The 19,294-nt window shown below is 42.1% G+C and overlaps 2 protein-coding genes across 2 annotated transcripts; both read left to right on the top strand.

The window, feature by feature from the left end:
- The first annotated feature begins 3,887 nt into the window (after positions 1-3,887).
- Positions 3,888-4,658, top strand: LOC121780104 (F-box protein CPR1-like). Its single transcript, XM_042177625.1, has one exon. The coding sequence runs from the start codon at positions 3,888-3,890 to the stop codon at positions 4,656-4,658; it is 771 nt and encodes a 256-aa protein (XP_042033559.1).
- A 5,289-nt stretch (positions 4,659-9,947) lies between these two features.
- On the top strand, positions 9,948-12,820 carry LOC121778772 (receptor-like protein 12). The gene is made up of 4 exons (XM_042176177.1): positions 9,948-10,301; positions 10,387-10,530; positions 10,696-10,767; positions 11,015-12,820. Exons 1-4 carry the CDS (start codon positions 9,977-9,979, stop codon positions 12,523-12,525), a joined length of 2,052 nt encoding a protein of 683 aa, XP_042032111.1. The 5' UTR covers positions 9,948-9,976; the 3' UTR covers positions 12,526-12,820.
- Positions 12,821-19,294: the final 6,474 nt, after the last annotated feature.

Genomic DNA, 19,294 nt, shown 5'->3' with positions numbered 1-19,294 from the left:
TGTATACCAATGCATAAATAATGTACACTTTCAATCAACTAATGCGCACATTAATACTTCAAGTTAATCTCCCATGTACACAAGCAGTTAAAAAAAGGAATACTACACGATACATAATGTGTAACCCGAGATTTAATCATGTACCAAAGCAATCAAATAATGCACAGAAGAGTTTTACAATTACCCATCCAGCCATTTACAAGATCTGTCGATGAATGCACAGAAGAAGCCTAATTGATGTTCAACTACTCAAGTAATTCTACATTCAATTAATTTGATAGGTTACCTGCAGCCATTGTAGGTTGAGATCTTGACGGTCGGCCTCTTTTCGTCATGTTAACTCTATGATACGAACCACAAATCAAATCGTCGAATACACACTTTTAAACCAGTAAATAATTACAGATTCTATATAAGACAAAACCCTAACCAAAACGACAACCCATTTGTGATTACACAAAATCGCGACCAAGTCGAGGTTAAAACCATTGATTTTTTGGATGAAAAATATGGGAATCGACTAGTAGACGGTGTCTATCGTCGTCTACCGGGTGCTATTACTAAAAAAACTTTTTGGAACCCTACCTTGTCTACGCGTTCAACAATATGTTCGCGCGCTACCGGAGTGAGAGTTGGAGAGTGAAACAAACGAAAACGATCACTTTCTGGAAATACCCGACGAAAAACAGTGGCGGCTAGGGTTTGAAGAGTGGTGGAATATGGGGAGAAGAATTGCAGAGACGTGGAGAGATGGATTGACGCTTGGAATGAGAGAGAGTGAGTAGATGGAAGGTTGTATCAAATCCCGCTTAATTTTCGCTCCTTCCGTTTTGGGCGGTTTTCAATTTTCAATTTCGCTCCAGTCCGCCATCAAATCCCGGTTGTATCAAATCCTGCTCCTTTCGATCCTAGTGTTGGAGATTCGTGCACCACACACTTATACAACATGATCTATCGTACAGTGAGGATGTACGATATACCATTCATCACACTCCAAGAACACTGAGTGTTGAGCCAAGACTACCATTAATACCATTTAAGTTTATTTACTAATTATTTAAAATTAAAATATAATTAACTTGACATTATTTCAACTACTAAATTATTCTTAGTATAATAGTTAGTTCATTACTATACAAATTATGATTGGATATCTCAGTTTATCCTCTCTTTTATTCTATTAGAATTACAATGCTCAAGTGGAAAAGGTGAGATCATATTATCTTTAGAGCATCTCCAATGCACGGATATCCCACTCGGACATCCACTAGGACTTTCCAAAAACACCTCCTGCCACGTCACTAGGATTTATCATCCCACTGCCACGTCACTAGAACTTCCCCTGCACAATCCGTCCTTCCCATCGCCCTTCCCACTAGGACTTCCCGCAATAAAAAATCACAAATTCACAAATAAAACAATTTACGTTTACGGAAATAAAATTTCAACACGAATACGAACGGGAAAAATTAACAACTTCATTAAAAAAACATACATGATTCGAAAAAAAAATTACATATTAATAAAACAAAAAAAAAATTAATCACATCAACGTCAACCCCTCCGCGTCCAAACCTCTTCGATAATATCGTGCTGAAGTCGAACATGGGCATCTGTTTGCCGCATGTCGGCAAATGTACGCATCCGCTCGACCTCTCCATGAGGTACCCCCATATTCACATTCGCGGTGGCCACGCCGTGACTTGGACCTGCACCCGTATCATCTTCATTGGTCCACTGAGTCAGTTCCGCAGCTTCATTTTCGACAATCATGTTGTGCATTATGATACATGCGTACATGACATCGCCGATGTTGGGAATATACCACTGCCGTGCAGGACCCTTCACTACCGCCCATCGACTCTGGAGCACACCAAATGCCCGCTCCACATCCTTACGCGCTGATTCCTGATGGCTCGCAAAGTATGTCTTCTTTTGTCCGAGCGGATGCTTGATTGTCTTCACAAAGACGGGCCAGTTGGGTATATCCCATCTGCCAAAGAGTATCCCATATTGTGCTGGTTGCCGTTTGCGATGAAACTGATGGCGACGACTGGAGAACGTTGATGTCGTTGTTCGACCCTGCGACTCCAAAATAAGCATGCCATATCCACAGCCGGTAGTCAGCTACAACTTCAAGGATCATCGAGGGATGCTTGGCTTTGAAGCCGGTAGTGTACATCCCCTTCCAGGCGGCGGGGCAGTTCTTCCACTCCCAATGCATACAATCTATGCTGCCCAACATCCCAGGGAACCCGTGCACCGACCCATGCATATCTATCAGCCTCTGGCAGTCTTCGGGGCTCGGACTCCGAAGATACCGCTCCCCGAATATCGCTCTCACGCCCGCGCATAAATTCTGCAGACACTCGACGGCTGTCGACTCGCCAATGTGGAGGTACTCGTCGAACATGTCGGCCGCGCCTCCGTACGCCAATTGTCTGATTGCGACAGTGCACTTCTGTAAGAGAGTGAGTCCGGTTTGCCAACTGTATCCTCTCTGATCCTAAAATACAGGTATCTTCTCTCTAAAGCACCCACGATATGCATAAACAACGGACGATGCATCCTAAAACGTCGCCGGAATAAGGCATCCCCAAAACGCGGCTGTGGAACGAAGTAGTCCTGATACAACCGAATATGTGCAGCAAGGTGGTCACGGGGTATTGTAGTTTGACGACGGATCGGCCGATGTACCGCCGCCTGTTGCCGCCGCTCCTCCCTCTGGTGTAGCAGCCTATCTATCGCACCTTCCACAGCGACCTCCAATTCATCCTCGCTATCACTGTCACTAGCCATTCTAGATATACTAGAAATTAGAGATGTAGAGAGAGAAACTTGTTAATACAAGTGGTGCGAATGAAATGAAGTTCAACGAGCCGTATATATAGAGTTTTTTTTTAAAAAAAATTAATCCCGGACGTCTGACCCATGCCACAATGGCGGACGTCCACCCGCCCGTCGCGCGGACGTCCGAGGACATCCGACGTCCTTACGGGACGTCCGTATCCGAGTGTATGTGTTACAATGGCGGACGTCGCTGTCGCCCGTCGCGGAAGTCCAACCGGACGTCCGCCATTGAAGATGCTCTTAGTACACTCCTCATTGCCATCGAATGGCGCTCCAAATTTTAAAATATCAAAAGAAAAAGAAAAAGAAATAGTAAAAGTAAAAGTAAATAGCGATGAGAAGAAGCCCTAATTCCTAATTCACAAAACACACACGGCTCTGCCTCGGCTACCATTTCTTCCTCAATCAGTGATTCAATCCATCAATGGGGCGGCGTGATTACTCCACAAATCTACCATCAGAAATCACCACTAACATCCTCTCACGTCTCCCTCTCCGAAGCATTTAATTCAGCAAATGCGTTTGCGAACCATGGCGCAATCTCCTCGGCTCCCTCGATTTCGCCAAATCCCAAAACCCTCCCGCCCTAGCTTGCTTGATGCCGGCGAGGGCGCACGATATGTTCGGCTCTACTCGCTGCAGAGTTTTCGAAATTGAAGAGGAATTCGAAGTCGAAGACGAAGAGGAACACGGAGATGAAGAAGAAGAAGAAGAAGAAGGAGAAGACCAAAATCAAATGCAAAATCAAAATCAAAATCTCGACGAAGAAGAAGAGGAACACGACGATGAAGACGATGCCCAATTTCAAAATCAAAATCAAAATCAAAATTTCCATGAACTTCACTACAATCGGCTCGCTGATTTCGATATCCCCTCGGAAAATCAGTACCAGTATCAATGGTAGGTATCGCAGCTAATGGATTGTTTCTTCTATACTCAGAGTTAGGGCATCCTGACATCCCTCTTTTTATATGGAATCCTCTCACTCGTGAATACATCAAGCTCTGCTGCCCAAACAATCCATTTCCTTTAATTTTATGCTGAGTTTTGGATTTGGTGTGAGCAAAATTAGCGGGCAATATAAGGTCGTGTGTATCAATCGCGATGGCTCTGCTCATCATGTCTACACCCTCGGAACGGGAGCGTGGAGGCGCGTTGAAGCCTGCCCTGCCTCTGGTTTCGGATTCAATTTAGATGGGCGGATTGAGTGTAACGGAAACCTCCATTGGACCGTGTATGATTCCACTCGACCCTTGTTGATATGTGGTTTTGACGTTGAAACGGAATGTTTTAGCATATTCTCTGCTCCTCCTGCCGCTGTAGATGAGCGTCTAACTGTGGAGTTGAGTGTTCTGAGCGACTGTCTGTGTGTTTCTTACGTGTGGGGCCATGAAATTGTCATTTGGTCGATGAAGGAATACCGAGTCGAGGAGTCTTGGACCATAGAGTATAGGTTGAGTACTAATGGTTTTAATTTTGATTTTGGTATTCGCAATAGAATGGAGTCTGTTTATCCTATCAAAGTTTTCAATGATGGTGACGTTTTGATGTTGATGGTGGCGAACGACATTAACTTCTACTACAGAAAGAGGCATCTCATCTACTACTCCAGCAAGACAGATACTATTCAACAACTCGGTATGATTAATGAGCAGCTTGGTACGATTGGGTCATATGGTATGGTTGCGGAGCAACACCTTACAATTGAGGATGTGTATGTAGAGAATCACCTCACCCGTGCCATGATTTTTACTCCAGCCCTTCTCTCGCTAAAGAGTTTCGGAATTGAGAATGTGATCTCATTCTAGCTCATAATGTTAGTCTACATTTGTGTTTTTGTCGTTAGATAGTCGTGTTTGTCTTCAAGGTTTGGCTTTACCCGTGTCAACCCAACACGCACCATATGCCACTGTTAGCTAGTAGTAGTATATAAATTGTATGGTGCTTTCTGACTCTATGTAATCTATGTAACCTCGTTCTAGTTGATATTAACCTACATATTATTTTTCGTTGTTGTCGTGCATGTCAACACAACTTAAATTTCAATGTTACGAGTTCATGTTTGTGTTTAATGTTTTCTTATTATATGGTGTTTGGGTTTGATCTTATCATGCTTTGTTGTTAATTCTGTCGTGCCATTATATACTTTCTCTGTCCCATTAGTGTAATAATGGAGTGCTCATTTCAGTTGGAAGAAGCTCGGCTAGAAAGGAGTTCGGTAAGCTCGGCTTACCGAGCTGGAACTAGCCTGGAACTAGAAGAGAAGAAGAAGGCAGAAGTCGGTAAGCTCAGCGGTAAGGAAGCTCGGTAAGGAAGCTCGGTAAGGAAGCTCGGCGTTGAGCTGGAATGAGCCGAGAAGGAAGAGTTCGGTCTTGAGCCGAGGAAGGAGTTCGGTCTTGAACCGAGGAAGGAGTTCGGTCTTGAACCGAGGAAGGAGTTCGGTCTTGAACCGAGAAGGAAGAAGCAACCTAGCCGAACTAGCCGTTGGAGCAGCAGTTAGTTAGCTGAGGTGTAGCGGTTATTCTTCTTGCTTTCTTGATTCTTCTTGTAGTTAGTTAGTAGCAGTTGCTACTTGATTGTAGAGCTTTAAATAGCTCACCGTGTATGTAGTTTAGAGTAGAGTTTAATCAATAAAGAGTTTTCCAGTTTTCTCTCCAAGATTATCATCTTCAATACTCAAAGTGTGAGTGTGTGTGTTTCTGCATTGTGTGATCTCATACAACAGTGAGTGTGTGTGTGATCTTATTGAGTGTGTGAAAGCCTTGTGTGTGTGTAAATCCCAACAAGTGGCGCCGTCTGTGGGAAAGGGATATTGAAGCTGATTTGCAGAGGATCAAACGGTTTCAGAGATGGCAGCAAGGCTTGATGCAGAAAAGTTCACAGGCAAGAATGATTATGGCCTGTGGAAGATGAAGATGAAGGCGGTTTTAATTCAACAAGGCTTGGCGGCAGTTCTTGCAAAACCAGAGGAGAAAGGAAAGGCTCCAGTGCTTGATGAAAAAGCTCAGGCAAAGATGGAGGAGATGCAGCTCAAGGCACATTCTGCAGTGATTCTGTGCCTTGGAGATAAGGTCTTGAGGGAAGTTCAAGAAGCCAAGACTGCGGTGGAGATCTTGGACAAGTTAGATGAAGTTTACTTGGCCAAATCCTTGGCTAACCGGCTGTATCTCAAGAAGAGGCTGTATGCCTATAGTTTTTCTGGAGATAGGTCCATCATTGAGCAGCTAGAGGAGTTCAACAAGATCATTGATGACCTGGGATCTGTTGATGTCAAGATTTCAGATGAGGATAAGGCCATTCTCACATTGAATGCCTTGCCTAGCTCGTATGACCAGCTAAGTGATGCAATTATCTATGGAAGAGATAAACCTATCACCTATGCAGAAGTCTATTCAGCCTTGATGGCCAAAGAACTCCAGAAGACAGCCAACAGAGGCTCTGCAAGCTCCAATGTTCAAGCTGCAGAGGCCTTGAATGTGAAGAAGTTCAAGAAGCAGAACTTCAAGAAGAAGTTTGAGGGCCCTAAACCCTCAAGTTCTGATGCTCAGAAGGAAACTAGAGTTTGCTATTGGTGCAAGAAACCTGGACATTTGAAGAAAGATTGTCATGCATGGAAGAGAAAGATGGCCTCTGAGGGACACAATCAATCTGATTGTGTGGAGAGTGCTGATCCCCCGGCTCAACTCATGAATATCAGTGATAGTGGGGTCAGTCATAGGTGGATAATGGACTCGGGGTGCAGCTTCCATATGTGCCCCAATAGAAGCTGGTTTCATGATCTTCAAGAAGCATCGGGTACGGTTGTTCTTGGTAATAATCACATTTGTCAGATCAAAGGAATAGGGAAGGTAAAGCTAAGCCTACAAGATGGCTCTATAAAGATCCTAACTGGGGTGAGGTATATTCCAGAAGTGAAGAGGAACCTCATCTCATTGGGAATGCTGGAGCAGAAAGGGTTCACCATATTGATGAGTCAAGGAAAATTGTTTGTGAAATCTGGAGATGCAGTGATGATGGAGGCTGACAGAGAGCATATTCTCTATTATCTGAAGGCTAAGGCTGTTGATGGAGAAAACAATGCAGTGTCAGATGATTCCATAATGCTATGGCACAAGAGATTGGGCCACCCAGCTGAAGGAAGCTTGAAAGAACTCATCAAGAAGGGTCTGATCTCTGGAGATTTCAACAAGATGGACCCCTGTGAGCAGTGTATACTTGGAAAGGCTAAGAAGGCACCCTATCATACAGGTATTCACTCTTCTACAGCCCCTTTAGACTACATACATAGTGATCTTTGGGGGCCTTCACCGGTGTGTTCAATTGGTGGAGGAAAGTATTATCTAGCTATCATTGATGACTATACAAGAAAGTTGTGGGTATATATTCTTAAAGAAAAATCTGAAACACTCACAAAGTTCAAGATATGGTGTAAGGAGGTTGAGCTAGAGAAGGGTAGAAGTGTTAAATGCTTAAGGACAGACAATGGCCTAGAGTTCTTGTCTGCTGAGTTTGATCTGTTCTGTAAAGAGAAGGGTATGAAGAGGCACCGGACTGTTCCTGGTAATCCTCAGCAAAATGGTGTTGTGGAGAGGATGAATAGGACAATCCTAGAGAGGGTAAGGTGCCTACTTCTTGGGTCTGGTTTGAGCAGCAGATTCTGGGGTGAGGCTGTGTATACAGCAGCCTATCTCATCAATAAATGCCCATCTACTGCCCTGAAATCTGAAACTCCTGATTACATGTGGTATGGAGCTCATAGTGACTACTCAAAATACAAGGTGTTTGGGTGTGTGGCCTATGCTCATGCTAGGCAAAGTAAGCTTGAAGCTAGGGCTCTGAAATGTATCTTGCTGGGATATCAGAGGGGTGTTAAGGGGTATAGGCTCTGGTGTATTGAGCCCGGTAAGCAGAAGGTCTTGGTGAGTAGGGATGTGGTGTTCTTGGAGGATCAGATGCCATTCCTGAAAGATAAGCTGGACTCCAATGAAGATGAGGGTGATTTCTTCAAGGTGGAGCCTGTGGGGGTTGGCCTAGGAGCAGGTGGAGTTATTGACTCAGGGAGTGAGTCTGATTCAGATAAAGAAGAGGCTCCAACTCAGGGCAACCAGGCTGGTGAGTCTATATCAGACTCTATCAGAGACTATCAGCTTGCAAGGGACAGAGTTAGAAGAGAAACAAGGCCACCAACAAGGTTCTCTGATGTTGTGTATTATGCTCTGTGTGCAGCTGAAAGTATTGATGGTGCAGATCCACTCACATATAAAGAAGCTATGCAGAGCAAAGATAGAGAAAGATGGATTGAAGCCATGAATGAGGAAATAGAGTCTTTACTCAAGAACAAAACATGGATTTTGGTGGACAAATCCAAGCTGAATACAGATGAAAAGGGGAGAGTGAAGGTGATTAAGATTAACACCTTGCACAATCCGGCTGACATGCTAACAAAGTCTCTAGGTAGAGACAAGTTTGATCATTGCAAGAAATTGATCAATGTTTGTGCAAGAACTGAGATGAGCCCTCAGGTGGAGAATTGTAATAATGGAGTGCTCATTTCAGTTGGAAGAAGCTCGGCTAGAAAGGAGTTCGGTAAGCTCGGCTTACCGAGCTGGAACTAGCCTGGAACTAGAAGAGAAGAAGAAGGCAGAAGTCGGTAAGCTCAGCGGTAAGGAAGCTCGGTAAGGAAGCTCGGTAAGGAAGCTCGGCGTTGAGCTGGAATGAGCCGAGAAGGAAGAGTTCGGTCTTGAGCCGAGGAAGGAGTTCGGTCTTGAACCGAGGAAGGAGTTCGGTCTTGAACCGAGAAGGAAGAAGCAACCTAGCCGAACTAGCCGTTGGAGCAGCAGTTAGTTAGCTGAGGTGTAGCGGTTATTCTTCTTGCTTTCTTGATTCTTCTTGTAGTTAGTTAGTAGCAGTTGCTACTTGATTGTAGAGCTTTAAATAGCTCACCGTGTATGTAGTTTAGAGTAGAGTTTAATCAATAAAGAGTTTTCCAGTTTTCTCTCCAAGATTATCATCTTCAATACTCAAAGTGTGAGTGTGTGTGTTTCTGCATTGTGTGATCTCATACAACAGTGAGTGTGTGTGTGATCTTATTGAGTGTGTGAAAGCCTTGTGTGTGTGTAAATCCCAACAATTAGAAATGAAACGTTTTCCTTTTTTGTCCGTCCCATTAAAAATGAAACGTTTCTAAAAATAGAAACAATACTCTCTCTACTTTTTCTTATCTGTTACTTTACTCTCTCTTCATTAACTCACAAAACAACACTACATAAAATCTTGTGCCGAAAAGCAAATGTTGCATATTTAATGGGACGGAGGGAGTATATCTTAGGGTACTGTCTATGATGCACCAAATATGAACTGTTGTGGTCTAAAATATTAAGCTTAGCCAAATACCCCTAGACTCAATTTTCACTAGTCTCTTGTTTATCAAAAATCTCACTACATTCTCAATTTTACCAAAAATAGTACTAGTACGTATTTTCTTTGTCCTATGTTAAATGTATCATATTTTTTTTGGTCACATCTCATTAAATATTTCTATTATTAGTCAAAAAGGTTGAAATTATCCACCCATGTTGGTCAGTGGTGTCACACGCATAATAAAATTTACGACAAACCTGTGAATACATATTGATTATTGAATCAATATTTCAACTGATTATAGACTATATTGTCGTGTTTTCTCCCTTCCTAGTTTCGCTGCTGCGCAAGTGTTCTCATGCATTTTTCTTTCTTGTATTGACTTCTTATATGAATATACTTCTACCAAATTAAACAAGTACTTACAATATTCGATTTCGGTTCGATTTTTTTTGCCAAATCTAACCCTTCCAACGCTATCAAGGGGGCTTTAGATTTTCTTACCAATTATTTTGTAATATGCCAACTACCAAATTTCTTACCAATCCATTCTAATTCTAATTTCCGCCGCTTTTCGCTTCTCATAGTACATGTGAAAAAAAAACATGCTCACACACACCTACTGACAATACTGTAGTTGTATCATCCAATTCCATGGCTTGATTCAACTTATTAAAGGGCTATATAATACCCTCCATGGCCTGATTCAATATACCAACAACCTCATCATCATTAACAAACCTGAATACCAATTTACTACCATTTCATGGACATGGACACCTTTTCCTTGTTGCTTTTAAACATCTTCTTCATGCTCACCTCATCTGCACCACTTACCGATTTCACCACCGATCGAGAAGCTCTTCTCGCTTTCAAAAAAGCCATTACTGTCGACACGAGTGGCGTGTTGAGCAAGAAATGGCTCACCAACACTTCCATCTGTGACTGGACCGGCGTCTCGTGTGGCATCAAACACCACAGAGTCACAGCACTCAATCTCTCCAACATCGGCCTCCACGGAAACCTCACTCCACATCTGGGAAACCTAACGTTTCTACGGTCCTTGGACATCAGCTACAACTATTTCTCAGGTAAAACTGTTTTAATTAATCATGTATAATTAATTCGATGCAGCTTTCACATTGATTTAACTATTCCAGTTCCATATTTTGATAGGAAATATTCCGTCTTCTATCTTCAACATTTCGCGGTTGGAACTCATAAACCTCCTTGGCAATAAACTGTCTGGAAGCATACCCACAAATTTGGTCAGTTTACTAAACCTCCAAGTGTTGGATCTTAGCAGCAACAACTTAACAGGTTGAAGTATTCAGTTCTCTACAATACACCAAATTTAATTCTAATATTCCAAAAGTTTATGTATCTAAAACTCGCCAGCAACTACTCGGCATGTGCCTGTTTTCTGTTTTATATAATCCTGCAAGAAGTCATTTAAATGATCTATTTAATCAATGTTCAACTTAGGTTCCATACCGAAGAAAGTTGGCAACCTCGCTTCGCTAATGTTTCTATATTTGGGTTTCAATAAGTTTACAGGTATGTTTGCATATGATTCAACTGTCATTCATTAGCCGCGATTTGTATTGTTTGTATGTGTTATGGAAGAAAATTGGCATGTATGTCTTCAATCATACCTCATGGTTTTGGACACTCAAATATATTGACTTCTTTTTATGCTATAATTTTAGGACAAAATATAAAAATAAGGCTTTAATTTATCAAGTTTGAAGTATTACTGTTTGGCTCTTCCAAATTCAACTTATCTTGATTTATATTATAACAGGCGAAATTCCAACCTCTATCACCAATGCATCTCACCTTGCTGCTATAAACTTGAGCAGTAACTCATTCACTGGTCCCATCCCCGATTTCGGTCATCTAAGACAGCTGGAAGTCCTTGTTCTAAGGGAAAATAATCTGACAGGGGTGGAGTCGGCGAATCAAGAATTGGGATTTCTATCTTCATTAACAAACTGCCCAAATTTGATTTGGTTGGATATTAGTAACAATCTAATGATGAATGGTATCCTTCCAGCCTCCATAGGAAACTTGTCTACTTCTCTTGTTACTTTTTCAGCGTGCCACTGCAGCATCAGAGGTATAATTCCTCATGAAATTGGAAATTTGAGGAATTTGGAAGTTTTGGATTTATCCAAGAATCAACTCACAGGATTCATCCCAACTACATTTCCAGTGGGTTGTAGTCTTCAGTCACTCGACTTAAGTGTTAATAACTTGGAAGGATCATTACCCCGTTCGCTTTCCAATTGTCGAAGTCTACAGCTTCTTCATGTTGGAAACAACAAGTTGGAAGGATCATTACCCGATTCCCTTTCCAATTGTCGAAGTCTGCAGGTTCTTAATATTGGAAACAACAGAATACAAGACACCTTTCCAGTTTGGACGGAAAATCTCACTTATCTTCGCGTCCTCGTATTGGCATCCAACAACTTCAGCGGAACCATTTCTTCGCTCACTTACAAGGGTACACTTCCATTCCCTAAACTACAAGTTTTTGATGTATCCCGTAATGCCTTCATTGGCAATCTGCCCCGTGAATATCTGATTAATTTCAAAGCGATGATGGATGTGCAAGAGAATCATCGAGGAGAACAAGATCAGATTCCATTTTATACACATTCATTCACATTAACAGTTAAAGGTTTGGATCTACAATACAGGAAAATTTGGAGAGTCTTCACAACAATTGACATGTCATCCAACAGATTCTCTGGCAATATCCCAAACACCATTGGAAATCTGAATTCCTTGTTACATCTGAATCTGTCTCACAATTGCCTCACAAGAGGTGTACCTGCATCTCTTGGAAACATGACAAAACTCGAGTCGCTGGACCTGTCTTCAAACCGATTGGAAGGTGAAATTCCAACGGAGCTAACAAAGCTAACATTTCTTTCTGTGATGAGCCTTTCCATGAATAATCTTTCAGGGATGATACCTCAATCCAATGGCCAACTTTCCACATTTGAAAATACATCATATGTTGGGAATTCTGGACTATGTGGATTACCGTTAACACGAAAATGTGAAGAGCCTTCGCCTCCAGTGATGCTGCAAGAAGATGATGATGATGATTATGGTATTCTAAACGGATTCTGTTGGCAGGCAGTTGTTTCTGGGTATGGATGTGGATTCGTAATTGGTGGTATTGTGGGTTGTGTGACTCTTTGGTATGGAAGGCCTAAATGGTTGTTGGAATGGATCTATGGATTTTACAGGATAAAGATGAGAAGCCGTAGAGGAAACGTGGCAGCACAAAGAAGAAGAAGATAAGAAGGTTGAGCCTTTGATGTTGAATAATGGCTACTGTTTTTTTCTTACATTTATTTGCATGTTATATTTAACTTTCTAAGTTATGTTATATTTACGATTGGGTCGCTTGGTATGGTTGCGGAGCAACACCATACGATCGAGGATGTGTATGTAGGGAATCACCTTACCCGTGCCATGATTTTTACTCCAGCCCTTCTCTCGCTAAAGAGTTTTGGAATATGCGATCTCATTCTAGTTCATAGTGTTAGTCTACATTTGTGTTTTGTCGTTAGCTGGTCGTGTTTGTCTCGAAGGTTTCTTTATAGTGTGGTGTCTGGCTTTGGCTTTGGCTTTATCTGTGTCGACTGTCAACCCAACATGCATTATATGCCACTGTTAGCTAGTAATATATAAATTGTATGGTGCTTTCTGACTCTCTGTAATCTCTCTAACCTCGTTCTAGTTGATATTAACCTGCTTATAATTTTCGTTGTTGTCGTGTCACGTCAACACAACTTAAATTTCATTGATATGTGTTCATGTTTGTATTTAATGCTTTCTTATTCTATGGTGTCTGGGTTTGATCTTATCATGTTTTGTCGTTAATCCTATCGCGCCTATAAAAGAAAATGGACTGATTTTATGTGGATGTACCAAATATGAACTGTTGTGGTCTATTGTCTATGATCTCGCTCTAGTTTATATTGTTAAATCGCTTTGTTGTCTTAATTTTACGAGATGTGTTCGTGTTAAAGGTTTTCTTATTGTGTACGGTGCTCGGATTACTGTCTTTGCTTAAATGAGTTCTAGTTTTGGTATTTCACAATATCTAGTATTTTAAAAATTGAATACGCTAGTTCGACTAGTTTGATGGCGAACCGGTGTTGTTTGATACGACCATTGAAGAATCAAATACAGAATCGACGCGAGATTCACGAACAAATGTGGGACGATATTATTACGAATACAAAGCAAACGAAGGCGATTACAACACACTATCACTTAGCTCGCTACTCAATCGGAGAAAACAACTCGATTGTGGATCACTCACCTAGCTAGCTCAAGAATCACAAAGTGTATTCACTTCTCTATCTAGTTTCTTGAATCACACGAATATATGGAGAAAAAACAAGATGTGAAACTGAAAACTGAAAAACTAGTCGTTGTAACTGAACGAGCTGTTCAAATACAACGGTTGGTAGCCGAGCTTAATCGAGCTCGGTGTTGGAGAAGGTTAATCGAGTTCGGTGTTAGCCGAGCTTAATCGAGTTCGGTGTTAGCCGAGCTTAATCGAGTTCGGTGTTAGCCGAGCTTAATCGAGTTCGGCCCTCAATAATGACTTGGGCCGATGGTTGGTCCAGCCACACCAAAACCCAACAAATCTCCACCTTGGCTGCATCCACCATCCGGCCAGCCAAAACTCCACCTTCACCAAAATTCCCTCATCTTCTTGCAGTCAAGTTAACCAAGTCTAAACAATGCTCGAACTTAGCACTTGGTAGGGGTTTAGTCATCATGTCAGCTGCATTTTCAGAGGTGTGGACCTTCTTGACTGCCACCACGCCTTTGCTTATCTCATCTCTTACAAAATGAAGTTTGATGTCGATGTGCTTACTTCTCTCATGGAAAGTCTGGTGCTTGGCCAAGCTAATGGCGCTGTTGCTGTCACACAAGATAGTTACAGCCTCTTGCACCACACCAAAATCCCCCAATATTCCCTTTAGCCATTTAGCTTCTTTAACCGCTTCTACTAAGGATATATACTCTGCCTCCGTTGTAGAGAGCGCAACCACAGATTGGAGATTAGACTTCCAACTGATTGCTGTACCAAAGAGCTTGAAGATATATGCAGATTGGGATTTTCTGCTATCAATATTTGCAGCATAGTCTGCATCACAGTAGCCTATGAGCTCATCCTCACCGTCTGCTGTGCAGAACAACAATCCCAAATCTTGTGTGCCCACCAAATACTTCATTATCCACTTCAAAGCTTGCCAATGTGTGCTACCCGGGTCTGCCATGTATCTGCTGGTCAGGCTTATGGCATGTGACAGATCAGGCCGAGTACACAACATCATGTACATAATACTCCCAACAATACTTGCATAAGGCACCTTAGACATCAACTTCCTTTCCTGATCATTAGCTGGATTCTGACTGACAGAGAGCTTGAAGTGTGGACTTGTTGGAGTTGATACCTTTCTAGAGTCAATCATCTGAAATTTGATTAACATCTTCTTGATGTAGCTATGCTGCATCAACCATAACTTCCTAGCAGCTCTCTCTCTTATGATATCCATGCCAAGAATTCTCTTTGCATTTCCCAAGTCCTTCATTTCAAAAGCTTCTTCCAAATCCTCCTTCACTTGCTTCACGTCTGCCTTACTAGGGCTTGCCACAAGCATATCATCCACATAAAGTAACAAGTAAGCAACAGCTTTACCTCCCTTGTACCTTATGTAAACACAGCTATCAAAGGCAGATTTCTTGAAGCCAAGTCTCTCCATCTGTCTGTCAAAAGTCAGGTACCACTGCCGGCTGCTTTGTTTCAGTCCATAGAGGCTTCTCTTCAAACAACAGACCTTATCCTCATCTCCCGGCCTTATGAATCCTTGTGGCTGCTCCATATAGATTGTCTCCTCCAACTCACCATGCAAAAAAGCTGTCTTTACATCAAGTTGTTGCAATTCCCAATCTCTTCGAGCCACAATTGCCAAGAGTATCCTTATTGAGCTGTGTTTCACCACAGGAGAGAAGACCTCGGTGTAATCTATCCCCTCCTCCTGTGTGAAACCCCTTGCAACCAAGCGAGCCTTGTATCTGATACTATCATTCTCAGAGGCCTCCACCTTTTTCTTGTAAATCCATTTGCAAGAGATAGGTCTTTGTTGAATCTGTGATCTGAGAACTAGGATCCAAGTTTTGTTTTTGATGAGAGAGTCTATCTCATCCTTCATAGCCATTTTCCATTTCTCTTTGTCTTTGCTGCCAATAGCTTCCTTATAGGTGCTTGGTTCTGAGATCTCCAACTCCTCTGCAACACACAAGGCATAGTATACAAAATCTGCATCTCTGAACCTTGCTGGTGGTCTGATTTCCCTTCTGGTTCTGTCTCTGGCCAGAGCATATTGCTGAACTTGTGGCTCTGGATCAGAGACATCTGGAGTATTATCAGTAGGCTGCTCATTCTCCTCATCTGAGGACATCATTGGCTCTTGGAAATCAGCAGCATCTGAGGCTCTATGTTCTGGTTCAAGTTGATCAAAACTGACCCCAGCAGGTTCTGGAGTTGTCACTGTCTGCAGAGTAGGCTTGAATGGCATAATTGACTCATCAAAAATGACATCTCGACTGATGATGACTTTTTGATTCCCTTCTTCTGTGCACCAAAGTCTATATGCCTTAGCACCATCTTGGTAGCCAAGGAAAATGCATTTTAGTGCTCTAGGTTCTAGCTTTCCTTGCCTTGTGTGAGCAAAGGCTCTACAACCAAAAATCCTAAGCTTCTCATAACCTCCTAGGCTTCCATACCATCTGCCATCTGGAGTATCAAAACCAATGGCTGAGCATGGACATTTATTGATCAATTTGGCTGCTGTGGAGACAGCTTCTGCCCAGAATTTCTTAGGCACTCCAGATTCAAAAATCATGCATCTTACTCTCTCAAGGAGAGTCCTATTCATTCTCTCCGCGGTTCCATTTTGTTGTGGATTCCCCGGAGCTGTCCTATGCCTCTTCACTCCCCTTTGCACACAGAAGTTATCAAATTCCCTTGATAGGAACTCAAGCCCGTTGTCTGTCCTCAGACACTTCAAGCCATGCCCTTTCTCAACTTCAACTGCCTTGTACCATGCACTGAACTTGCTGAATGTGTCTGATTTCTCCTTGAGGATCCATACCCAAACCTTCCTGCTATAGTCATCTACTACACTCAAGAAGTACCTTCCACCACCTATGGAATTAACCGGGCTAGGACCCCATAGATCATTGTGACAATAATCCAGAGGTCTTGTGGAGTTGTGCTTTCCTGAGCCAAAAGGCAATTTCTTTCCTTTTCCCAGTAAGCAAGACTCACACATTTTTACACTCTCCCTATCATCACATGCAAAAACGCCCTTCTTGATCAATTCTTTAAGCCCTTTATCACCCACATGGCCTAATCTCTTGTGCCACAACACCAGATTCTGTTCCTCAGCAACATAGGAATCTCCCACAATGACCTCAGCCTCCAGATAATATAATCTATTTATCCTAGAGGCTGACATAACAATAGCACCACCATTCATAATCCTCATACTCCCACCAGAAAATACACAAGAAAATCCTTTCATTTCAAGCACACCAACAGATACAAGGTTCCTCTTAATAGTAGGTATATACCTTACTTCAGTCAGCAATTTAATAGAACCATCATGCACCTTAAAACGAATATTACCAATGCCTTTAACAACACACACCTGGTTGTTGCCGAGCAAGACTGATCCCTGTGCTTCAGTCAGGTTCTCAAACCAATTCTTGTGGCTGCATATGTGGAAAGAGCACCCGGAGTCCACGATCCAAGAGTCTGCAATGGGCCTCTCAGTCACATTCATGACCTGAGCCGGCTCCAAATCTGCTGCACAGTCAGCAGTGTTCTGATCAGAATTGCCATCAGCCTGCTTCTTCTTTAAGGCCCAGCAATTTTTCTTGATGTGCCCAGGTTTCTTGCAATAGTTGCAAGACCTGGACTCCTTCTGATCCCACTCCCTTTGGCCTTTTCCTTTCCATTTTTCAGAACCCTGCCTCTTCCATTTTTCAGGTTTCTTGATATTGGCTTTCACGTTCAAGCTTTCCCCAGCCTGATCACGCAGTCTTGTTGAAGAACTCTGAAAATCTTTCAATTTCAGGGCCGAATACACCTCTTCATAGGTGATCTTGGAGTCTCTTCCAAGGAGTATAGCGTCCTTGAATTGTTCGAAGCTCTTCGGTAATGAATTGAGAAGCATAAGTGCTTTATCTTCATCCTTGATCTGCTCATCGATGTTCTCCAGATCATCCATGCATTTACCAAAATCTTCGAGCTGCTCCAAGATGCTCTTCGCCTCTGATATCTGGAAGGTGAAAAGCTTCTGTTTCAGATGAAGGCGATTTGCAAGAGACTTCGTCATATAGATGGACTCAAGCTTCCTCCATACTGCCGCAGCGGTCTCCTCCTTCGAAACCTCCCTCAGGACTCGATCGCTGAGACTCAGGATCAGAGTGCTATACGCCTTTTGTTGAAGTTCTTGAGCCTTTGGATCGACCTTTTCATCCGCACCCTTGGCGGTGTCGGCCTCCCCATTTTTGACGATTTCCCAAAGCCCTTGCTGCATCATCACGGCCTTCATCTTCAATCTCCATAGACCGAAGTCATTCTTGCCCGTAAACTTCTCCAATTCGAATTTCGCCGTAGACATCGCGCCGATTTCTTTCCCACAGACGGCGCCAATTTGAAGAATCAAATACAGAATCGACGCGAGATTCACGAACAAATGTGGGACGATATTATTACGAATACAAAGCAAACGAAGGCGATTACAACACACTATCACTTAGCTCGCTACTCAATCGGAGAAAACAACTCGATTGTGGATCACTCACCTAGCTAGCTCAAGAATCACAAAGTGTATTCACTTCTCTATCTAGTTTCTTGAATCACACGAATATATGGAGAAAAAACAAGATGTGAAACTGAAAACTGAAAAACTAGTCGTTGTAACTGAACGAGCTGTTCAAATACAACGGTTGGTAGCCGAGCTTAATCGAGCTCGGTGTTGGAGAAGGTTAATCGAGTTCGGTGTTAGCCGAGCTTAATCGAGTTCGGTGTTAGCCGAGCTTAATCGAGTTCGGCCCTCAATAATGACTTGGGCCGATGGTTGGTCCAGCCACACCAAAACCCAACAACCATGACATAAAAATTGTTGATTAATTGAGCACTGAACTATTACTTGATGCATTGATGAGCATTGCAAGATCTAGCATTCATGCTTGATCAAGCATTTGTTCGATGAGAATTGCGAAATACTTGATGCATGAAGCACGATCGTGTTTGCTGAGCATTGCAAGATTGAGCATGGAAGTTCGATCAAGCATTTGAGCTTCAGGCATTGTGCAATACTCGATGCATGAAGATCGATTGAGCACGTGTTGAGCGTTGAATGGCGGGGGCATCGAGTGTAAGCGGCGTGGATTCGTAGCAGTTTGCTTTGCTTGTGGTGGTCGGGCATATAGCTTTTTTTGTGGCGACGATATTGTGAAGTTCATAACAAGTTGGGATTCTCAAAATGCGTTAACTTAAAGAAAATATCGTATTTGTGTTCTAATATATTTTTTTTCTAACAAACTTTAATACTTCTATATTTCCTCCAAATTAAATAAGTACGTATCAGTGCTCTAATATATTTCTTATATTCCAACAAATTTTAATATATTTCATTCAAACTAAATAAGTTCACCAATATGTTTCTTATATTCAGGCAAACATTAATATATTTTCTTCAAATTAAACTAGTGCTTCAATGTACTTTTTATATTCCAGCAAACTTTAATATATTGCTCATTTTTTTTGTAAAATTATATTAAAGACATAACTAAATTAGTGCTCCAATACAGTATATTATAAGTCCTTGATCCCAAAAAATAGACAAACTTATATATGACACGGTTTTTAATTAAGAGAGAGATTGAAAAAGTAATAAAGAGAGGTGGAAAAGGCCGTGAAAGTAGTGTTGTGAATTGTGGGGTCCACATTATTAGTGATGTGTAATTGGTT

This window comes from Salvia splendens, chromosome 19 (assembly GCF_004379255.2).
Source record: "Salvia splendens isolate huo1 chromosome 19, SspV2, whole genome shotgun sequence".
NCBI lineage: Eukaryota > Viridiplantae > Streptophyta > Magnoliopsida > Lamiales > Lamiaceae > Salvia > Salvia splendens.
Note: the sequence above shows the minus strand (reverse complement) of the source record. Positions and strands in the feature narration are given on the sequence as shown.